The following is a 24,748-nucleotide window of genomic DNA, read 5'->3' as shown; positions in this document are numbered from 1 at the left end:
AAGCTGATCCATAGATCTGATTTCAGCGGCATTTCTTTGCAGCTTGGAAAACAATTTTACATTTACATCATGACACCATCGTAATAATTTATGCTGCTGTAATTCCAGAACTTCTGCAGAGTGCAATCTTATAAACCAATCACTTTTTTGTTGACAACCTTGACTAGAACATATGACCTATACTCTAAACTGTAGATTATTATTGTTTTCTGTAATCTTTGAAAATAGTGTCTTTAGTACTCAGCTTGTAACATATATCTCTTTGAGTTTGAAATAATGAGTTGTAACAGCTAAGGATTGCGTTTTATACGGTATTGTATTTATATCAGAAAAAATAATTTTAGTTCACCTGAGTTTATGGAGCAATTGTACGAATATATGATGATTGGAGCTGATTTGAAGATAATGCATTCATGACTCATCACTGTACAACTTTGTAAGTACTGTTTTTCAATATGTGCTGCTTTTGTCTGTGTATGCTACATATGTTTTTTTTCCAGTGTCTATATTTTGTAGTCCTCCAGTGGAGATGGTTATTTAACTTTACCTGATAGAGAATAAGGGTGTATTTGTACAGCTGATGACACAGAGATACATTTCTTCAAAAACTTCTAAATGCATTCCCAAAGGTGCAACTGGAAATGGACTGCTGAACAATTTCAGTTCATTTTCTAGACTGTGTGAGTCCTGAATCATTGTCTGAAAACTCTGTTGAAACTGCAAGGAAACATGTCAGTAGGTAATTGAAACAATAGAGAAAAGTTACATTTCCTATACCGAGATACCTTCTAATAGGCATAGTTTGTCCATGAATACATCAACTTGATTCCCGCTGGAGCTGGTGGTGGTAGCAGTTGTGTGCACATGAGGTGTGCTTGTGTGTGTGTGTGTGTGTGTGTGTGTGTGTGTGTGTGTGTGTGTGTGTGTGTGTGTGTGTCCTGCATCTGGTATACAGATAATATGAAATCATGAACAATTTGATTTATGACAATCATACGTAAATCAAGTTTCTTGTGCAGTTTACAACTGAACAAACTGACTCAATAAACATGCAAAATATGAAGAACAAGTGTAATAATACTTACTTAGAAAAAGCAATACTTTAACACGGCAACTGACCACCTCCTTTATAAAATTTACTTGTCTTCATGGATTAGCTTCATGCTCAAAAATAAAAAAAGTTGTTTGTGTATGTTTTTGTATCATTTTCATTCCACTATTCTCACATAATTTGAGACCTACTTATCTTACCTGAACTTCTAATTTGCAATGTGACTTCTTTAACCCTCAAGTGGGTTCAACATTTTTCATAACATGAGCAGGTGCATGGCGTACTTTGTACACATGTAAGGAATAGCTGCATTTATGTTAGCAAGACAAAGATGTATGAGCAAAATCACAGTTTAGTATTAGTTTAATTAAACAATGATAAAATAAACTTATCTAAAATAAGCTAAAGCACTGTGTCATTAAACAATAATGAAATAAACTCTCACTATAGCACTCTGTTGCGATAGATAGGTACTTACCCCTCAGTAATGACCCAATCAGAGCATGAAACAGAATAGTTGCATCAGATCCCAGCCAACTGTTTATTTGATTACTAATTATCTCATACAGAACAGCTTCATTCTGGGATTGTGCTGCTAGCTCATAATATGGGTCATTTTCTTGCATAGATAGTAAATTTTTTTCTCAGTAGTTTGCTGTTTATTTTGTACTACTGATCTTCACTTGGATGTATGACAACACAATTCACCACTGTGTTGGTTGAAGAGATAATGAAGGAAAAGGTATGGGCTCAAAATTGTGAAACAACAATACAACGGTGCAAAACAATTTTATTTGTGGTGGGCGCACTTTATACACAGCCGCACCTACTCAAGGGTTAAACCATTTTTTTGATTAATTTTGTCCTCAGAGAAACGTCTCTGGTAAATTTATTTTAATAAATGAACATTCAAAATACAAAACTGTATGATACAGCTTCACCTTAAAGTTCAATTATATTAAGTCCATGACAGTTCTTACTTCACATCATGTATTGCATCTATTAAAATCTTTACATGTGCTGGATCAACATCAGGATATATTCCATGCCCAAGATTTGCTATATATTTAGTCTTCCCAAACTTTTGTACCATTTCTGATGCCAGTCTTTTCAGCTGTTCTGGAGGGGAATATAGAGCACATGGATCCAAATTCCCTTGGAGTGTTACAGTTCCCCCTGTTCTGTTTCTTGCCTCTGTGGGATCTACAGTCCAATCGATACCTACCACATCATAACCACTTCCAGAAAGCTCCTCCAGAGCATAATGTGCACCTTTAGCAAATATTGTCATTGGAATGTTGCCTACACCAACACTAGAACAGCCAGTTTTTACTCTTTTACAGATATCACGAATATAAGGAAGAGCAAATTTACAGAACAGATCAGGACCTAGGTATTCAGCATTTGATTCAAAGAGTTGCAACAACTGAGCACCAGCAGCAGCCTGCATTATCATATAGTCAACAACAGCATCAGTTAAGATTGTTAATAATTTCTTGCTGGCATCTGGATATTTATATAACCACGCTTTTGCCTTTGAAAGTGTCTTTGATCCACCACCTTCAATCATGTATGCCATCAAAGTCCAAGGGGCCCCAGAAAATCCGATAAGAGGAACTTTTCCTTCTAACTTGTGACGCGTCAGTGTGATTGCTTCTGCAACGTAGCCAAGTTTCTCATTTACATTAACTGGCACTTCAAGTTTGGTAATGTCTTCGGGTTCAACCAGAGGTTCCAAAACGGGGCCCACACTAGGTTTCATTTCAACATGCACTCCTAAAGCTTGAGGAATTACCAAGATATCAGAAAATATTATGCATGCATCAAGATCAAATCTCTGTATAGGTTGAATAGACACTTCTGCTGCTAGAGCTGGGGTTTGACACATCGTGAAAAAGTCATACTTTTGGCGAAGATCACGAAATTCTGGGAGATATCTGCCTGCCTGTCTCATTATCCATACTGGAATCTTGTCCACTTCCTCACCACGAGCTGCTCTTAAAAGCCTGTCATTCTTTAAAGCTGGAAAGTTCATTTTGATATTGGAAAGTCACACCTGAAAAAGATGATGATAAACATTACTTTTGAATACATTATGGGAGTGACAGTGATCAATGTATTACAAATATTTACTATCAAAAACAGTCTTGATCACAATTTATTTATTATGGTGACTGGTTTTGACCACTACTGTGATCATCTTCAGACCAATCAAGTAGTGATCCTCCAGCAGAAGAAGGTTCTTACTCATTGGTCTGAAGACGATCACAGTAGTGGTCAAAACTGGTCATCATAATAAATAAATTGTGATCAAGACTGTTTTTGATAGTAAATATTGATAAAAAAACCATTACTGCTTACTCTTCACTGCATACTGAATAAAAATTATTATTACTTTTATTATTATTATTATTTTACAGGATTATAAGCAGAAAATAACATCTCATGACTGGAGTCATAACAGCACAAGTATCTCAATACCTAAATTTACACTTCTCTGCGTATTCCCTCGACATTCCTGTTCTACTGATAGATTTATTCTTTATAATATGAAACAGTAACTTTTAATCCAAATCATTAAAGCGCAACTGTCATCAACATGGTTTGCATGTAACTGTGTTTTAGTCTCCTACAGGATTTAACACAATCTTTGATTGTTCTTAGTTGCGAACTGCCTTACCAAAGTGACCTACAAGTTAATGTGGACTTGACCATGCAACAACTTGACAAATTTTGTACACAGATTCTCTTTATAGATTAAAAATTATTTGTTTGTGATAAAAGTAACATCTCAACAGCAACAGGAAAATTAGAAATGGAATATTAACTTAAATACAGTGAAGACTGGATAAAAAAACGAATCATAGACTTGGTAAGAAATAAATCAGGGTGAGATAGCATTGTCACTTGGCTGCATTCCAAAATACCGTTTATTCCACATATTTTAACCAAACCAACTCCAAAACTATTTTTATTGGATTTTGTGATTAATCTCATACTTTTTAGTCTCATTATTAAGAACTTAATTTTGTTACTACAGAATATAGTAATCAAGTAACAACTTTGAAAAATTATTCTTATTTTTCTTAAGCCTGTATGTATGTGTTTATGTATTTTTGTCTATTACACACATTTATATACCAGATTGATTTCTTTGTAAAACATTCATCCTTTAGTTAATGAGATTACTTGTTTGCAATGAAGAAAAACTCAACTAGAAGCCTCTACTAACTCCAATAGTGTTATATGTAATATCATTCATTAATTAATATGTTATTTGGAATATGTTATTTATATACAACATCATAATCATTAATTTATTGTCCAGCATGAAGAACATGATGTGTAAGGTCTGCAACTGCAGTTAGTTACTTTAGTGTTTCACAGATTGTTTTGTACAATAAATCTTAATGATGCAGAACAAGTCATTTTACATTCATGGACATTTTATATCACTTAGGAAGAGATAAAAATTTTTTTGTTGCAGCATTGTGCACCCATGTTTGTGCTACAGACAACCTTAATGTGGAGCAATGAATGTAATTTTTAATTAAATGGAATCAAATAACAGCACCAGCTGCTATTTAATTTCTAATCAACACAACCGATTTTGGCCACCAAGGCCATTTTTCAATGGTTATGAATCAGTTGTTGTGTGTGGAGCTGTTATTTGACTCCAAATACAAATCACTGTTGCCCCTAATTTTAGGAAAACATCATGAAACACCATTAAATGCCCAATCTTGTTTCCAGCACCCCCTTAGAGTTACCTATTTATTACTATTTATTGCAAATATCATAGGCTAATTAGAAATTCCACATGCAGAGTTAAGTACCACTTGCAAATCTATAGTTATGGAAAGAAAGCTCAATATTTACGCATGAGGAGTACATGATTGGGTAACACATTTGAATTGGTCCCACTCATTGGATTGTAGAATTCTGTATGAATGTGGATCACACACATATTAGTGCCCGTATTTCAGCTGACTTCAGAATATGACATTCTGTTACAATGACAAAAGTCGACAGGGTGCTGAAATTTTTGTTACCCTTTTGAAGCAAAAGCTCTTCATTCCAATTAATCAACTTCTGTAGAATTAAGTCAGCCATTAACTAATTCAAAGTCTGCTTGAGGCATTTTAAAAACATGCTTGCTGAATATATTCTTCAAGAACCATACTAACAACAGGGTAAACCTCAACTACCACTAAAATATCTGCCGTATGCAAAGGATTAAAACATGAAAAAGCTAACTGGAGAATAAGAAATAATGAAAGGAAAATAGAGTGGATGACTAATAATGCAAATCCAAAGACTTATCACTATCCCTCCCTCCCTCACTCACTCAATGCAGTGCCTATCACCAGTTGAAGTGTTTATCCCAATACTTTCCCAAGTTACAACATAAAGTATTAACAGAAAACTGCAGAAATTGTTCTTGCACAACGGTGACTTAATGTTTTTGTTTGACCATCCTTCTGATTGGAGGTTTGAGGGACTTCAGCCATTCATTTATGTAATAAAATGGAACACCTACAGCCATCCTTGTGATATTATCTATTATATGGCTACCAGTTTCGGTGCTTCAGTACACCATCTTCAGGTCTTACCTGACGCTGAGGGGGTTAACTCCAATCAGGTATACTACTGAAGTTAACTCCCTCAGCATCAGTTAAGGCCTGAAGATGGTGTACTGAAGCACCAAAACTGGTAGCCATATAATAGATAGCATCATAAGGTTGGCTGTAGGTGTTCCATTTCTGACGTAATGTTTCCCATGTCTTTGATTATCTGGCTATATACGGCAATACAGAATCCACCAAAACATGAAGCTTACATTACTCCCAATAATGTACTCTCCATCAATCTGTACTCCCCCACCCCTCTCTCCCTGCACATTCCATAGCAAAAATACCAAGAATTTCAAAGTTTTGGAAGTGTAGGATACAACACAAAAATAGCCATACATTGTTATAACTTCACACTGCTCAGTAATTTTAAACAAAACTTGGCTATGAGATCAATTTTCCTTCTTTTTAGCAACATACTTTCTGATTACCATAAGTAAAGCAAAGCTGTCATCAATCTGAAGAGTGATTTAAACACCACTGTACTTTACTATGCATAGTCCTGTTTTTGGTGGCACGCCTTTGCCATTCTTTGACCACTGATGAAATGACTGACTCAGCCAGTTATCGGGGAGACACACAGTTTAATTTTAATTCCAAATCACAGTGCACCTCCACATTTTTTGTAACAACCATTGCCAGTTGTGAAAGAAGTGAAAAATCTTAAGACTGACCAGGGACCAAACCTCATGTCTCTGAATCCATATTCTCTCAATTAACTGACTAAACCAAACAATGCAGTGAATGAGTGCTCTCCACACTTGTTTGTTAAAAAACACATTTTCACTTCTGGCTTTCTGCCATTTCAGTTCTCTTTGCTACAACTGCCTGATTTCTCAAACTGACATTTGGCTACTCAGTCCCATTCTTTTAATATTGACAAATAATCTTAATCTGGATTTATCACTGATCTCTCTCTTGTGTGATGTTCCAGTTAGACTTTAAAATGCCCCTTTTCATTTGCTTGGCCATTGTTAATCAGAACCTTATTTCCCTAACTTTAGTTCACTGGTCACTGTTGTTATGAGTGTGTTTTTAAGCTGTATGTGGTAACTGGTACAAGGACCTTGCAAAGTATGACAGAGAAGAAAGAGAGAGAGAGAGGGGGAGGGAGAGGGGAGGGGGAGAGGGGGGGAGAGAGAGAGGGGGGGGGGAGAGAGAGAGAGAGAGAGAGAGAGAGAGAGAGAGAGAGAGAGAGAGAGAGAGAGGGGGGGGGGGGGGACGAGTAACTAACAATTTTCGTTAGGGCCTCTCTGGACACACTGGATGAAATAAATGTCACATTGTTCCAGATTAGCACTATGTCATACTGAGAGACTTGTGAGGAGTGATATCCTCTGGGTTTCCTCCTAAATAATCACAGGCAAGGAGGGAGGATGACTTGCTGGCAGAAGTTGTCTTTATAAGGAGGGAGCCAGATCTCATCTTGCTTAAGGACTCAGCTTCACTGAACTTGCCCTCAATGTGTTCCACAAAAAAGGAGGTCTGGTGACAGCAAAAGTCAGTCCTGGTACAGACCAAAAACTGTGGAAAGGGTTTCACCCCATGCAGCCAAGGGGCAAAGGCCAGGAAGGCAGAAACAGAAACTGAGACAGAACTATTCCTAGAAAGAGATGTGGCCACAGTAGAGCAGCCAGATAGTTTAACACATTTCACGTGCCGAAACATCCACTCCGAAAAGGGGCTCACCTCGTGGGCGCCACACAGCCACAGCAATGGCTGCCTGGTATGACTGTTGTTTCCGTGAGTTCCAATGTCCCAAAAAGATAGGCAACCACTCCTAGGCTTTCATGAGGCATTCACAACGCAGGTGTGATCCCTGTGATGAGAGAGGGCTCAGCCAGATGGGTACATAACAGCACCACCACACAGACCTGCTACCAAGCTGGTGACCTTCCATGGAGGCGAAAGGGCTGTGGCGGGGAGGGAGGGGAAGGAGGAAGAGAGAAAGAGAGAGGGGGGATGGGAGCGGGAGGAGGGAGGGGAAGGGGGACAAGGGAGAGAGGGAGAGGGAGAGAGAGAGAGAGAGAGGGAATGGGAGTGGGTGGGGGAGGAGGGGAGGGAGGGGGGACAAGGGGGGGGGGGGAGAGAGAGAGAGAGAGAGAGAGAGAGAGAGAGAGAGAGAGAGAGTGGGAGGGGGAGGGGAGAGAGAGAGAGAGAGAGAGAGAGAGAGAGAGAGGGAGGGAGGGAGGGAGGGAGGAGGAGAGGAACCCACATCAAAGACACTAGGGAGAGAGTTCACCAGCTGGCTGACACTACAGATTTCAGATTTAGAGATGGAGGTCAAACCCCTATGAGGGACCACAAAAGAAGAGCCAAAAGAGAGAAGGAAAATCAAACAAACCAAAACCACAAAATGAAACTAAGTAAGGAGGATAGCTGGCTGACATAAATAAGAACACCAAGAGAGGGAAAGGTAGTGGAAAAGGGAACTAATATGGACAAGGAAAGAGAAGTTAGGGGAATGTAAAGCAGTCCAGAAAAGAAGAAAGGCTGCAGTAGAGCTTTATGACTCATGCACACCGCATGCATACCCACGAAAGAGCTGTGAGCCCCCTGGGGATGATACAAATGGTGATTCTTGTTTTGCACTCACACTGTTCTAGCTTCCAAGGCAGTACAGGGAGCAATCAACTCACTGATGACCCTGAAGATCTTTTGGGTCAAGTATGGTTCTGAAAGAACACACAGTAACCTCAAGGAGCTGGAGAATGATCACCGATGAAGAGCAACACAGATTACAGAACAAGAGGAAATATTGCAGTTCTGGCAGGTAACAGTAATATTCGTTGCAGTTCCACTGGATCATCTTATTGAGGGTATTCTGGTTAGAGGTTAAGGGGATGGTGAGACAGGTCACACACTAGGATAACTGTCTGTCACCAATGTGGGTAGAACACTGTTAATAAACAATGGTTAAGAGTCTGACAGCATGGGGGTATTTGGTGCTTCTTGGTTCACTGGAACTTCCTTCTCCCAAGATTTCTTCTCCTTCTTCTCTTACACAACATTTGGTAGTAAAGATACATATGAGGGCTTGTCCAATGTGTATATGAATGGAAGATGAGCAGGCAGCCCTGGGACCCACAGCCCATGGCTCCTTCAGCTACAGGAGGGTATTAGGTCTTTGGTCTGAGGAAAGTCCCCCAGTGAGAGCGTTGCTGCAATGAAGCTCTGTCACCAATAGTCGCCAGGGAATAATGATGTTTCTCTACTTGGGTGTGGAGAGTAGTTCCCTAAGATGGTGCCTCAGGAATCATGATATTACTTACCTTCCTTCTCTCTATCTTTTGGCGCTATCGGACCTCATGGTCAAGTTTATTTTTGTGATTACCAGATGTCAATGTCAAGGGAATAAATATACCCATTACTGCAGACAACCTGGCCACAATAATGGTATACATTATATATTTTTCCAAGCTTCAAAATACGACAGGCAGTTTTTGACCTTCAGTTCCTGGATTTTGCTTGCCTCGAGTAGGCTAGCAAACTTTGGGGATGAGGGATAGTTGTCATTCCCACAACTGACACAGACCCACAAACAACACAGATGTGGTACATTTCTGTGAAGTGGCCATAAATCAGGTTGTATATACACCAAGAAGATGTAAGTCTGAAGTGGTGACTTTTCAGACACCGCATTGAGGGTGGGAAATATGGCTTCACATCACAGAGATAATGCATGATTTTGATTTTTTCACTGAAGTGAATCTCTCTCAAAGGCAAGGATGTATGAATCATTGTGAATCTTATCTGTCGGGCCTTGATGCACATGACACATACAGTGGATCCCTCGCCTCTCCAAGTGTTCGCGTAATTCTTTATCCATCTGCAGAGCCAGGTCCAGTTTAAATAGCAATTCCTGTACCATCTTGTGGTTCTTATAGTGTGTGATGGCAACAGGTACATCACCAAACATTTACAAGAAAGTAACACCTGGAAATAGGTAGGGTTTTCCATCTTAACTAAGATGGAACCATTTCATAATTTGATACAGGAAGAGAGTTTTCTACACGTTTTCAATATTCTTCACAAATGACACTGGGTTAATTGAGAAAAACAGTCCTATAGCTGTTCAGGTGCACAAGAGGAATTACGGGAAATAACCGCCTGCACATCCCTTGGTTCCACTGTCCCCCATGGTGGAACCAAGGACGGAAAGTTTGTAGCATCACGATGATCTGCACTGAATTACAGTCTATCTGAAGAGACCACTGGGGTCACACAGCCATGAGTTAATAACTTGCATCACTTCATGATGCCGCCTACTCCAAACAAGGGCTTTCTCCATGGGCACCACCCACCTGTAGCAAAGTCCATCTCACATGATGCCCACTGCCTGAAGTCCTAGTGCTCCAAATGGGCAGGCCCAGGGAAGTGACAGTTCAGACACAATTGTGTGATCCCTGTATGCTATGCTCTCTCTCTCTCTCTCTCTCTCTCTCTCTCTCTCTCTCTCTCTCTCTCTCTCTCTCTCTCCCCCCCCCCCCCCAACCACGCCACACCACACCACACCACACCACCACACACACACACACACACACTCACACTCACACTCACACTCACACACACACAGAGAGAGAGAGAGAGAGAGAGAGAGAGAGAGAGAGAGAGAGAGAGAGAGAACAATGTTTGAGTGACCTTCCCAGCACAACTTCCACTATTTGTAAATTTGAAATTGTAGAAGTCAAACCCAGATGTGGGTACTGAAAATAAGTTAAATGAAATATGTGGTGTAAAATAAGGGAAGAAAGAGGGAGAAACTAGAGTCAGTGTCCGACGAGAAAACTCGTTTGTCAGTAGGGAACCTATTCTAGAGAATAAATCAGAAAAAAATATAGCCAGAAAGTAACACTGCATGCAGCACATGAAAGAAAGAAGTACTGCAATGGCTTGGGCATCCATTTTCACCATGCAAGTACTCACAGAAGGGTTGTTAGCCTCATGCAGGGGTTAAAAATTTGTTCTGCAATTAGAATTCTGATTTCAAAAGAAGTTACAAAATTATTTCCATGTCAGAAGGAAAGCATTCTACCAACATTTTAAAATTTTTTTTCATAATTTTTGTTTCCTTATGCTTATACTTGATTACAGACATTCACAGCTCCATATGAAATTAAGATGGTTCGAGGCACAGTTTTCTTTCTCATTGGTAGTTTCAGTTTGTAGTACCTTAATAACTGAAACTTCCTGGCATAATAAAACTGTGTGCCGGACTGAGACTCGAACACGGGACCTTCGCCTTTCGCCAGCAAGTGCTCTACCATCTGAGCTACCCAAGCACGACTCCGACCCGTCCTCACAGCTTCAATTCTGCCAGTACCTCTTCTCCTACCTCCAAAACTTCACAGAAGCTCTCCTGTGAACCATGCAGAACTAGCACTCCTGGAAGAAAGGATACTGCGGAGACATGGCTTAGGCACAGCCTTGGGGATGTTTCCAGAATGAGATTTTCACTCTGCAGCGGAGTACCACTGATGTTAAATGACAAGTAACACTGCTTATATTTGCTCAGGTTTTGAGTAGATTCTTGCAAACAGGAACAGTAACAGTCAAATAAATCTCTAGTCACAAATCAACACCACTAGATATTTTTACCAAGTAAAAAAAGTCTGAAATACCATAATTACAGAATTTAAAAATAGCACAGTTCAAAACAATTGTCTTAGTAAAAAAAGACAATGTTGGAATTTGTAATGGCAACTCTCAGGATAAAATATAAAAACCACTTCTGAACTGACAAATTCAGCTACATTACAGGTGAGGCATTAATTTGCATAGCACTGCTTTCATACAACCAACTCTCATCTAGATATATCACTTGAAAATCAAAAGAACACTGAAACATAAAATGTTTATTTGCTTCCAGTTTTTTGCAGCTTTACTCTGCAAACTATACTAAAGTAGAAGAAAAAGTATGTTTTATAGTATAGTGGTCTTTATTGGTTGATCAAGATTTTTTCCCAGAAATTCAGGAAGACTGGTACTATCATATGTTGCTGTGGTAATTTTGGTTGTTCCATGCTTTGTTTTGTGTAGAAAGCTATTGGCTGCTGTCATAACTAGGCCCTACAACAAAACATTAGTGTCTTGTGCCCCACATTTCTCTAGGTTTTCCCTGCCAGATGCTCTTTAAGTAGCTCAAATAAATGAAAAGCACTAGGGTCAAAGCCTAAACTGAAACAAGATGAGGCATTAGCTCTCAGTGTACAGCAGTCAGTATCATTCTAGTAATAGACACCCAATGGAGATGAACATTTATGGTGTCACTCCTATAGATTTGTTTAATCTCAGACATAAATTAGTACATTCACTATCATCATCATATCAGTTTAGAAGCTTGTCAGATATTTTCTTGCCAGTCCACTTCTTATAAAAAAAGGCACATTGGACACACACTTGACTCAGCACTTCCAACACTGATTTTCATCACCACTACAGTTTCATAAACAATTACTCAACAGTTCACAAGGATTTACATTCACAACAATGACAGCAGCTGCATGAAAGAGTCCATGCAGTTATTTGTTAATCTGTAATTTAATCATGAGTTAGTATAATTTCGTGTCCACAGTATCTCCAAGAGTGAAATGTGAAAAGTGAGTCATTGAAGTTTAGAAGTATGTTTTGTGAGATATTACATGTAATTCTTCGAATAAGTGTTCGATTCCAATGTTTAGTTGTGGCTGTGGGTGTTCTGATATTGAGAGTTGCTGTTGAGCTACATAGGTCAAGGGAAGTGTCCAATTTGTGTTTAGTGGAATTTGGGGAGTTTTGTGTTGTCGGTTTTTTTCATCTTTTGTGTAGTTTGGTATGGTGGTATGTGTCTAAATTTGTTTATATTTACTTTGTCCCCACCTAAAAACCCCCAATTTCCCACGCTTAGTTTCATTAGATTTTTTGTGGAACATGTGTTTGTTGGTTTTTCAATGTATTTTCGTGTTTGTAGTCATGTTTACATAATGACGTCATAGGCGCCATATTGGAGTTGTAGAGTGTAGTCGTTTCCGCCATATTTGTGATGTCATGGGTCAAAGCAGACGAGTGGAATCGGACGCTTCTGTATTTCCGATTATATATCATTTCTACTGATGCACCAAACCTTCACACTTTGTGATCATTCACTACTGCATTTAACAACAATATTCTAACACTCATGTACAGCCATCATTGTAAGGCAGGCTGAAATGGGACTCATCTCAAAACACATGTGCCAATTAGCACATCAGCAACAGTATTAAAAGTGCCCACTGCAGACTGATGGCTAGTAGGAGATGTTAATAGCCACCTGACACCAACTAACAAGAGTTAAGTAGCTTCAACATTTACTGTCACTGACAACTAAATTTACTGACAGGATAAATAACCAAGTGAGGATGAACATTCATAAGAACTTCAGAAAAGGTAAAAGATGGAGGATATATAAATTAAATGAATAGTGCTCATATGAGAACCTGTAACCATAATGATTCTCTATGTTGTTATAATAATCAATTTTACTTTTTGTGATTTGAAAAATACAGAACCAACAACAGTGGGTACTAGTAACTGTTTGTTTGTTTGTTTGTTTGTTTACTCAAACATTAACAGTGCAAATAATGAGTAGGAGCGAACACACATTGTGATTAAAGAAAACACTGTAATTGTCAACATACGCCATGACGATTCCAGGGTATTGTATTGGTCTTGACAATATTGGTTGTGGGCGTGACAAGACATCCTGTAAAATGTTACTGAACATCATCTCTGATAACTACCTATAACAGATAGTTCAGAACACCCATCATGATGGAAATATGTTAGATTAATGGTAACAAACTTTCCGACCTATTCACACAGCCAAAAACTTTCTCTAAATCTACAAATGATAGAAATGTAAATTTGTCTTTGAAGATAAGTTGGAGGGTTAGTATTACCTCGCATGCACCTACCTTTCTCCAAAACCCAAACTTATCTTCCCCAAGATAAGCCTCCACTACCTTTTCCATTCATCTGTAACTAATTTGTCCAAATATTCTGCAACCATGACTTGCACCTGCCTTCTTTGGAATTATTACATTCTTCTTGAAGTCTGTTTCATCTGTCTTGTATATCTCACACACCAGGTGGAATAACTTTGTCATGGCAAGCTCTCCCAAGGATCTCAGTAATTCTGAGGGAATGCCACCTACATCACAGGCCTTGTTTCAATTAGGTCTTTCTATGCTCTGTCAAATTCTTCTCATAGTACCATATCTCCCACCTCATCTTCACTTTCTTCCTCTTCTCTTTCTACATTATCCTAAAGTTTGTTCCCCACTATATATTCATTCCACCTTTCAGCTTTTCCTTCCTGCTTAGTACTGCCTCGCCATCTGAACTCTTCATATTCACACAGTTGCTTCAATTTTCCCCAAAGTTCTCTCTAATTTTCCTTCTTGCCCCAATTTATGCATACTTATACAGCCTTATATTTGTCCTTTAGCCTATTCCTGCTTAGACATTTGGTACTTTCTGTCACTCTCATTTTTTGATCATCTTTCATCTACTTTATTTGCTCTATTTCCATATTCTGTTCCTCTTGTCAATTAAATTCAATGCCTTCTGAGTTATCCAGGTATTTCTAACACACTTTCTTTTGTTGCCTGTGTGATTCCTTTGCTGCATTTCTTATTTCATCTCTCAAAGCTACCCATTTGTCTTTTATTGTGTGCCTTTACCATTTCCATCCAATGTTGCCTAATGCTTTCTCTGAAACTTCAATTTAACCAGGTCTCCTGAATTTCCTACCTTTTCACAGGTTCTTCAGCTTCGGTCTGCAGTTCATGGTAAAAGCCCACATCTGCCTCTGGAAAGGTCTTACAGTTTAAAATCTCTTTTTGAAATCTCTGTCTTACCCTCACATAATCAATCTGAAATATTCCCATGTCCCTAGGTCTCTTCCATGTTAACACCCTTTTTTCATGATTCTAAAACCAAGTGTTAGTGACAATTAAATTATGCTTGGGAAAATTCTAGTAGACAGCTTCCTCTCATTTCTTTTCTCCCAGTCCATGTTACCATACTATTTTTCCTTCTCTTGCTTTTCCTACTGTCAAACTCCAGTCACCCATCACAAATTTTTATCTCCCTTACCTATTTGAATACTATCATTTATCTCATCACACATTCTTTCAGTCTCTCTAGTTGGCATACAAACTTGTACCATTGTGGTGGATATTGGTTTCATGTCTATCTTGGTTATAACAACATGGCTGTTCATAGCAGCATATGCACATTAATATTTTCTTGTTATTTTTAGGCCTGCTCCTGCATTAGCCCTGTCTGATTTTGTATTGATAAGTGGAAGTCCTGTTGTTTTTTTTTTTTTTTTTTTTTTTTTTTTTTTTTTTTTTTACTCCACTAATTCCCAATATAACTTAAATGTATCCATTTCCCTTTTTCACTTCTCTAACCCAGCTACCCAATCAAGGGATCTAACATTCCACACTCTGCCCCATAGAATGCCAGCTTTCTTTTTCCCAATGACATCCTACTAGGTAGTTACCGCTCCACAATCTGAGTGGGGAGCTATTTTACCTACAGAATATTTTACCCAATACGGTATCATCATCACTAAACAATATAGAAGAACTGCAGGCCATTAGGAGAAATAAAAGCTGTAGTTCCTCTTGTTTATCAGCTGATCACAGTAACAGCACAATAAAAATGTGTTTGCTTATATTACAAAGGCAGATCAATTTATAATCCAGACTGTTGTCCCCGAAACTACTGAAAAGGCTGCTGCCGCTGTTCAGAAACTATGCGTTAGTCTGGTATCTCCACAGATACCCCTTCATAGTGGTTGTTATATGTATTGTTGAGGAATGCAAGCCACCCCATCTCGATATGGTCCACAATTCATGGGGGTGAGGTCACTGCAGTACAAAGATCATTTTACTGCAAAAAACTTACTGACAACTTTTGTTTGGGAATCAACTACCATACAGTGATTAAGCCATTTTTCATGTACATCCACCAAGGAGTACTATTCCAGCAAGAAATGCATGGTAAACTTCAGCAGAGTTTAAAACAATATGAAAGTTCTAGGGAGACTGACACATTGACTTCTGTGATGTTAGATCATGCAATCTGTTACAGGATTATTCACAATCAAAAATGGTTGGTCTTTGGGTCATGGTAAAATATATAGCTTTAATCTCTGAAGAAACAGCACTACAACACAGAATCCAATACAGAGGGACAGCTGCATTCTGGTGCCTACTTTACCCTTGTTTGCATTTCTTGAGTGTCATTACTGTAGTTTAGACCTATTATCAAGAATAAACAACGTGAACGATCTGGTGCTTCTGCTTAGATACTAAGCTTTGAATGGCGACAACAATGGAAAATGTAATTCTCACAAACTGGAATTGAAGTGTTAAATTAAGCCTTCAATACCACAATGCATACTCTCAATCAAACTGTCACCTTCACCAAACCTAGACTCTCTGCTAGGCTACAGATCGGTATACTGCCAAAATTAAGATTTCATATTCACATATGTCGGCTTCATCAACTCACACCCACACTTGTCACCTTTCAATCTGACCTAGATGTTAGGCTACACTAGAGACCAGTTTGTTACCACAACCCACATTCAAAATATATATATATGCAGGACAAATATATTGTGTGTGGTATTCTCAACAACAGAAGAGTGTAAACCTGAAGGAGATAGGAAGAAGTAAGGGGAAATAGCATGCAACTATGCCAATGGAAACCAGTATTTGCTGATGTAGAATGAAAAATGAAGAAACAGCAAGAGAGCTGCTTAATCCACAATCTTTTATTGTGCACACAAGGTCAGTTTCTGAACAGTTAATGTTCCATCATCTGGTGTAAAAAATAAAATCAATCAACTGAGGTCATCCTCACCCAATTGTTGTCATGGAACCAAAAGGAGTGAGGATGACCTCAACTGATTAAGTGATTTCATTTTTTATGTAGATGATGGAACATTAACTTTTCCGAAACGAGTCGTGTATGCACAACAAAAGACTCTGGATTAAGCACCTGTCCTGCAGTTTCATTATTTTCCAAAATGGACTTTTTCAGTTGTGGCTGCCCCATAAGAACAATTCTTTGAGGCAGAATGAGTTACTGGTAACAGTGTAATTTAGTGCAGTCTTTCATACGAAACTAGGCATCCAATTACCTGGGATAATAGAGCACAGTCATTACATACAGAGTAAGTTAACTGTAGATAGCTTTCTCTTAATTCTCCCAAAATCACAACTTTACTGCCATATGAAAAATCAAAATCAGTTTGGATACTAAAATGGCCCGATGCCGAGAAGCAGGGTAACAACCATGAGCTATTAATAAAATGTCATTATGTCAAAAATCTTGTAAATAGTATAGACTGTAATTGAAGAATTGGAGTAATGGACTAGAAATAAACTATAATGGGCACTAGGCCTATTGAAATAGTATGGTGAAAGCAACTGCCATGCAATTATCCTAGTACAAGAGTAAACCCATAAGAAATGACATACGTAAATTACATAATTGATTTACATGACACGTACCAGTATTTTGAAGTAGAAGAAATCAATAACATCAAAATACGACACAATTCGTCTGTGATCAGTAAGTATCCACTAACACCGTATACATATTTGTACTTCGATGTCCACACATCGAGTTTACAGAATTGTCACTCTGAGAAGAAGTTCACGACAGGACAATTAAATAATATCTAATGATACCTGTGTTTGACAGCAAAAATTCTGTCGGACTTCAGCACAATTTATCAAACAGAAATTTATTCATTTAAATTCTTGACGCCGTTTGAAACTTAACTTTACAGAAACAGTTCACTAGACAACCGCGTCTTAGAACATACAGAAAGTTCGTGCTACTGACGCTACTACATTATCACAAACAACAAAAACATAACCTCAACAAAAACATAACCTCTTACGCGGAGCATCAATCCTCGTTTAGACATACCAAAAAGCTTAAGAAACTACATACGCCGATTTCGGCGGTATGCGAGTATTTCGTTTACCTGTTCGTTCACAATAGGCAACAAATTCTTGAAATTCGGTAGTAGATGATATTTCAGCTGTTATCAAATAAAGCACATTTGACCTAGTGGGAAAATATTCACATGATGACTACACACAAAACAATAAAAACAGAGGGGGAAAAGATAACAGCCCAATATTATTACGCTTCAAATACCTCCTAGCCGTCATAATCAATACATTTATTTTATGTAAACAAACACTAATATGGACTCTGACGTACTGAACAACAGAGATATAAATTAAATATGAACAGCAACAATGTGGTAATGACCTTCGTGATGATGGTGGAGGGGAAGAAAGGATGGTTTGACATCGAAAGGAATTGCGATAAACGCCACGTGTTTTAGTACGAAGGACAAACTAAGTCCGATTGAGAAATACGACTTATGGGCAAAGCCTGCGAAAAGCGAGCAGCGAAGTAGAACATCAACAGACCTTCACAGGACTACAATATTTAAAAAACTAAAAAATGAGAGCTGGACGAACACAGTGCGGTTAGGCCGTGTCCACATACTGGGGCCAACGTTGGCGCTAACAGTTTTGGTCTGATGTGTGGGTCGATGAAATAGCATTGAAACCAACATTAGCCCCAATTTTGGTAGAGTTCCGTTGCTTGTCGGTATTTCACAGGGTGTTGTAGCCAATACCGGTAAGCCGACTTACAATGAAGAACCACATAAACAGCAATGTTGTTGCGGATGCACTGCAAACAATGAGCTACAGAATTGCTCAGTCTCTTTCGGGAATCATACATGTTCATAAATACATACACATATCTAAAAACATAGATTGATTATTGGTGTAAATATTTCTAAAAATGTGTTTGTGTACGTTAATGTGATTGTTAACTTTGCAATAAAGCTTGTTTCATCCAAGTTCTTACCATACCGCTGAAGCCATCTGATATTCCGAGAATTTTGTGACGATGGAGAATCTTGAAAAATTATTGCATTTTACTTCAATATTTCCGAAACGTCAGGAACATAGGGTCTTAAGTTTTGTTGTCACTGATGGGAGGAATGAAGTTTTGTTGTGCTGGATGGGAGGAACGAAGAATTAGGTCTTTTCTCTATGAGTATTACAAAGCAAGTGATTCGGTTTTTGAAAAATTGCAATAGCCATTACGCCAATAAGTTTTTGTTAGTTTCTCGAAATTTGAATGAACTATGTTTCCATATTAAAAAATATGGATTTGTGGGACATCAGTCACTGTGCGCACAGGCGGAGCAAAGAGTATTTAGACTGGTTGGTTGATTTGGGTGAGGGGAGCAAACAGTAGTGTCATCAGTCCCATCGGATTAGGGAAGGATGGGAAGGAAGTCGACTGTGCGCTTTCAAATGAGCCATCAAAAATGGTTCAAATGGCTCTAAGCACTACGGGACTTAACATCAGAGGTCATTAATTAAGTGAAAGAAATAGGAGACGCAATTATCAAACCAGACATTAGTCCATCAGAGTTACTCTCCCAAAATTGGGGTAGATAGTCACTAAATACAAGCATGCTAACCTTCTCCGAAGTAACGCCTAGATATGTACAAGGGGTCATAAAACAACTGAAATCATCTGATAGCTTAGATATATATGGCATATCATGCAACCTGCTAAAAAAAGGTGTGTGATTGCATTCTGTACCCTTTAACCCATTGCATAAACAAGTGCTTACTTGAGGGATATTTTCCTGATGAGTTAAAACTGTCTAGGGTCGTCTCAGTATACAAAAAGGGAGATAAAGACTCTCCATCTAGTTACAGGCCTATTTCAATAGTACCCACATTCTCCAAGGTAATAGAATGCATCATGTACCAACAATTATCATCTCACTTTGAGAATCTAGGAATAATTAATTCTACACAATACGGGTTTAGGAAGAATCTGCCAACCATTGATGCAATCAACACGGTAGTCAGTTACATCCTCAAAGTTTTTGAGAACAAAGGCTTTGCTCAGGTCTCATTCTGTGACATAAGCAAGGCCTTCGACTGTGTTGAGCACACGCCACTACTAGAGAAACTAGAATTCTACGGCATCAAAGGAAGCAGTCTCAGACTATTAAAAGCTTACCTCAACAACCGTAAACAGGTAGTTTGTGTTGGTAAGGAAATGTCAAACATAGAAAATGTTAAAGTAGGTGTGCCTCAGGGATCTGTATTGGGGCTCTTCCTGTTTCTGATAATGATCAATGATCTCCCCTCGTTTATTAGATCCACCACTGTACTGTATGCAGATGATACGACTTTTCTTCATAGCAGTAACAATCTTAATGATCTTAAAACCTGTGCTGAAAATACACTCACTCATGCAGCATATTGGTTCAGAGCAAATGGTTTCCTGCTAAATGAAAATAAAACTCAGCAGATAATCTTCACTCTAAGAGACAAGCCACTATCTGATGACCCTAGTTCTGTTAAATTCCTGGGAATTTATTTAGACGAAAAGTTATCCTGGGGCCAACATGTAAACTATATTAGTAGTAAGCTATCTAGAGTAATTTATTTATTAAGACAATTCATAAATTGTGTACCTGAAACATACATCAGATCATCTTATTTTGCATTTTTCCAAAGTATAATATCCTATGGCATTATCTTGTGGGGTAACTGTAATCATATACATGACATCCTATTATTGCAGAAGAAAGCCATTAAGATAATTACAAATTCTTCACATAAGGCTCACTGCAAACCCTTATTTACCAAACAAAAAATTATGCCTGTAATAAACCTCTATATATACAATGTCTTAATCTTTACGAAGAAGAACCTACAAGATGTGAAACGTAGAGAAAATGTACATTGTTACAACACAAGACGCATCAAACACATATACACGCCTTACCACAGACTATCAAAATCAATAAATAACTATGAAGTCACAGGGCACAAACTATTTAATAAGCTGCCACATGCCATACAGGATCTTCCTGAACATACATTCAAAGAAAGACTGCATGAATGGTTTATTGCCCACCCGTTCTATGATATCAATGAATTCTTCAACTGTAAAATGCAGTAATCCAACAGATGACCCACTGTACATTTATTGTAATATAAGCTAAAATATTTCAGTAGTCAATACCTTATCACACTGTATTATAAATTGTAACTTCATTTGACGTTGCCAATTGCTGTAATGGCCTAAAGACAATAAAATCTTTATTATTATTATTATTACTAGACTTAAAACTACTTAAACCTAACTAACCTAAGGACATCACACACATCCATGCCCGAGGCAGGATTCGAACCTGCGACTGTAGCAGCAGCGCAGTTTCGGACTGAACCGCCGAGACCGCTCGGCCACAGCAGCTGGCTTAAATGAACGATCCCAGCGCCTGAGCCGATTTAGGGAAATCACGGGAAACCTTAAGTAGGATGGTCGAATGCTGTTTTGAATCGTTGTCCTTCCAAATACGAGTCCAATCTGCTAACCACTGCGCCACCTTGCTCGATGAAGAGTATCGATTAGCAGTTTAGAATCTATGTTGTCATTCCTTGGATGATATGTTAGTCACACTTTAAGTTACAATAAAGATTTGCAGAATACTCGTGCATGTGAATTATGTGGTAGTTGTTTCATTTCATGCATAATCACCCATAGTGGTGACCCTGACGTGATTCGCTAAAGATGAGATTTGGAACTGATTTTTTTTTCATTTTTTTTCCCATAAGCAATAATGACAGACATGCTACCGAGTTCAACAGACACAGAAGCTAAGGTACAGCCAGCCACGTCTCCAACAGGCAATAGCCATAAGTAATTGGCAAGATATGTATAACACAACTGACTGGGTTACATCAAGTTTCCACCATTGTGGCGTACTCGTCCAAGCGTCTGGTTCGCACACATAGAGTACATCTTATAGCAGTGTGGAATGCACCTATCCAAAGACAAGTACATAATAATTATGACGCAGATGGAGCGAGCAGTCACAGAGGAAACTGAAAATAATCTATAGCAACGTTCCTACTCATCACTAAAGGATTTTTTTTTTGTTTTGGTTTTAGGGCACAAAACTGCTATGGTCATTAGCGCCCGGTCTGTGACTTAGGAAAAGCTAAAAAACGAAACTGGAAACCTGCAGTAATGGGAGCAAAACTCAAAAAAGTGGGGAAACCAAAAACAGGAGGAAAGCTTAAAAAACCACTATAGAAGGGGGGTTCTTTGTCCCCAGAAAGAGCTTCCAATTACTGACGTCATCTCATTGGCACTAATGAACTCGAGAACGCGATCGGCTGATCGCGTGTCATCTGCTAAAATGGAAGATATATCAGGTGACAGCTGCAGACGGGCGCGTAACGGAGTAAAATAGGGGCACTCAAGTAAAAGATGTCTCACCGTCCACAGTTGAGAGCAGTGGGGACAGAATGGGGGGAGGGTCGCCGCTTAAAAGATGTCGATGGCTAAAAAGGCAGTGCCCTATCCGGAGTCTAGTTAAAATTACCGCCTCCCGACGACGTGTTCGGGAGGAAGAGGTCCAAGCACAGGGAAGAGCTTTCACGTCCCGCAATTTATTATTGGGAAGTGTCGACCAATGTGCGTGCCATAAAAGAGCAACACGACGACATAAAACACTCCGTAGATCGGCGAAGGGAATCATGTGAATAGCTGGCCGAAGAAGAGAGACTGCAGCCTTGGCCGCTATATTGGCCGCCTCATTTCCACAGATACCAACATGTCTTGGGATCCAGAGGAACGCCACAGAGACGCCCCTCAAGTGGAGCAAGTGGAGGCAGTCCTGAATCCGGTGGACCAGAGGGTGGACAGGGTAGAGAGCTTGGAGACTGAGGAGAGAGCCGAGAGAGTCTGAGCAGATAACGTACTGTATCCGTTGATGGCGACGGATGTATTGGACGGCCTGGAGAACAGCGTAAAGCTCCGCAGTATAAACCGAACACTGGTCGTGAATACGAAATCGATTTGGGGTGTCGCCAACAATATAGGTACCCCCAACACCAAAAGATGTTTTTGAGCCATCAGTGTAAATAAATGTGGCATCTTTCATTTGTGCGCGGAGAGCAGCAAATGCCCGACGATAAACAAGAGGAGTACCTTCCTTGGGAAACTGACAGAGGTCATGGAGCAGGCAGGTCCGGGGCCGGAGCCAAGGCGGTGTTGTACCCCAAGTTGTCAAGAAAGTTTTAGGAAATTGGAAGGAAAGAGAATGGAGCAGTTGACGGAAACGGACTCCCAGTGGTAGTTGGAGGAAGAGCGGCCAGCATACCCTAAATCCAAGGAGGCGTCGAAAAAGTTGTCATGGGCCGGCATGGAAGACAGATGGCTAGCATAAAGACTCAGAAGGACAGCTCGCCGATTGGAGAGCGGAGGTTCAACAGTCTCAGCATAAAGGCTTTCCACAGGGCTGGTGTAAAAAGCTCCAGACACTAAACGTAATCCACGGTGGTGAATAGAGTCGAGACGCCGAAGAATAGACAGTCGAGCAGAGGAGTAAACTATGCTTCCATAGTCCAATTTCCAGCGCACTAAGGCGCGACAGAGGCGGAGAAGGACCACTTGGTCCACTCCCCAGAAGGTGCCATTCAGGACACGGAGGGTGTTGAGGGATCGCCGACAGCGAGCCGAAAGATAGGAAACGGGGGAGGACCAGCACAGTTTTCTGTCAAACATAAGAACCAAGAATTTAGCGACGTCCGCGAACGGAAGGTTGACAGGGCCTAGATGTAAGGAAGGCGGAAGAAACTCCGTACGACGCCAAAAATTAACACAAACGGTCTTACTGAGAGAAAAGCGGAAGCCGGTTTCGATGCTCCAAGAGTGGAGGCGATCGAGACATCCTTGAAGACGTCGTTGAAGAAGGCTGGTGCGTTGAGAGCTGTAGTAGATCGCAAAATCGTCCACAAAGAGGGAGCCCGAGACATCAGGAAGGAGACAATCCATAATTGGATTTATGGCAATGGCAAACAGTACAACACTTAGCACGGAACCCTGGGGTACCCCGTTTTCTTGGGAGAAAGTACGGGAGAGAGTAGTGTTCACCCGCACTTTAAATGTACGCTCTGCCATAAATTCACGAAGAAAAAGGGGCAGCCGACCGCGAAAGCCCCAAGAGAACAGTGTGCGGAAGATGCCTGTCCTCCAACAGGTATCGTATGCTCTCTCCATATCAAAAAATATCGCTACTGTTTGGCGTATCCGGAGAAAATTGTTCATGATATAAGTAGAGAGAGCAACAAGATGGTCAACTGCAGTACGATGCTTTCGGAAACCGCATTGGGCAGGTGTTAAAAGACTGCGGGACTCCAGCCACCAGGCTAAACAGCAATTCACCATACGCTCCAAAACCTTACATACGCTACTCCTGAGAGAAATGGGGCGATAGTTAGAGGGGAGATGTTTGTCCTTTCCAGGTTTCGGAACAGGAACGACGATAGCTTCCCGCCATCGTCTGGGAAAAGTACTGTCGGTCCAAATTCGATTATAAAGGCGAAGTAGGTAACGCAGACTTTGGTATGATAAATGCAGCAACATTTGTATGTGGATACCATCCGGTCCTGCGGCGGAAGAGCGAGAAGAAGAGAGTGCATGTTGGAGTTCCTGCATGGAGAAAACAGTATTGTAGCTGTCGTGATTTTGAGAGGAGAAGGCAAGAGGTTGCACTTCCGCTGCACGTTTCTTTGGGAGAAACGCTGGAGGGTAATTTGAAGAGCTCGAAATCTCGGCAAAGTGTTGACCCAATGAGTTAGAAATTGCGACGGGGTCCACCAATTTACCATGTGCGACAGTGAGCCCAGAGACCAGGGAGAAACTAGGCGCTCCAGATAACCGCCGAATCCGACTCCAAACTTCCGAGGAGGGAGTGAAAGTGTTAAATGAGCTAGTAAAGAAGTCCCAGCTTGCCTTCTTGCTATCGCGGATGACGCGATGGCATCGCGCACGGAACTGCTTATAGCGGATACAGTTGGCCAAAGTAGGATGGTGCCGGAAAACGCGAAGTGCACGTCGCCACTCACGTATTGCGTCACAGCACGCCTCGTTCCACCAAGGAACTGGGGGG

At 39.9% G+C, this 24,748-nt stretch overlaps 1 protein-coding gene across 5 annotated transcripts; it reads right to left on the bottom strand.

Annotated features, from left to right (window-relative positions):
• Window positions 1–1,924: 1,924 nt before the first annotated feature.
• LOC126184584 (uroporphyrinogen decarboxylase) lies at window positions 1,925–18,137 on the bottom strand. Of its 5 annotated transcripts, none has more exons than XM_049927017.1 (3): window positions 18,007–18,137; window positions 17,714–17,796; window positions 1,925–3,107 (listed from the first exon to the last, which is right to left on the bottom strand). In XM_049927017.1, the coding sequence occupies exon 3, from the start codon at window positions 3,084–3,086 to the stop codon at window positions 2,028–2,030; it is 1,059 nt and encodes a 352-aa protein (XP_049782974.1). In that variant the 5' UTR covers window positions 3,087–3,107; window positions 17,714–17,796; window positions 18,007–18,137; the 3' UTR covers window positions 1,925–2,027. The 5 variants fall into 5 exon arrangements, with proteins under 5 accessions (XP_049782974.1, XP_049782973.1, XP_049782978.1 ...); XM_049927016.1 differs by lacking the exon at window positions 18,007–18,137 and adding an exon at window positions 17,890–17,948; XM_049927021.1 differs by lacking the exons at window positions 17,714–17,796; window positions 18,007–18,137 and adding an exon at window positions 17,412–17,573.
• Window positions 18,138–24,748: the final 6,611 nt, after the last annotated feature.

The sequence above is a fragment of the Schistocerca cancellata genome, chromosome 4 (assembly GCF_023864275.1).
Source record: "Schistocerca cancellata isolate TAMUIC-IGC-003103 chromosome 4, iqSchCanc2.1, whole genome shotgun sequence".
NCBI lineage: Eukaryota > Metazoa > Arthropoda > Insecta > Orthoptera > Acrididae > Schistocerca > Schistocerca cancellata.
Note: the sequence above shows the minus strand (reverse complement) of the source record. Positions and strands in the feature narration are given on the sequence as shown.

What these genes read in the sequence shown, in the direction of transcription:
- LOC126184584 (XM_049927017.1), bottom strand. Translation starts at nt 3,086, where the DNA reads ATGAACTTTCCAGCTTTAAAGAATGACAGGCTTTTAAGAGCAGCTCGT.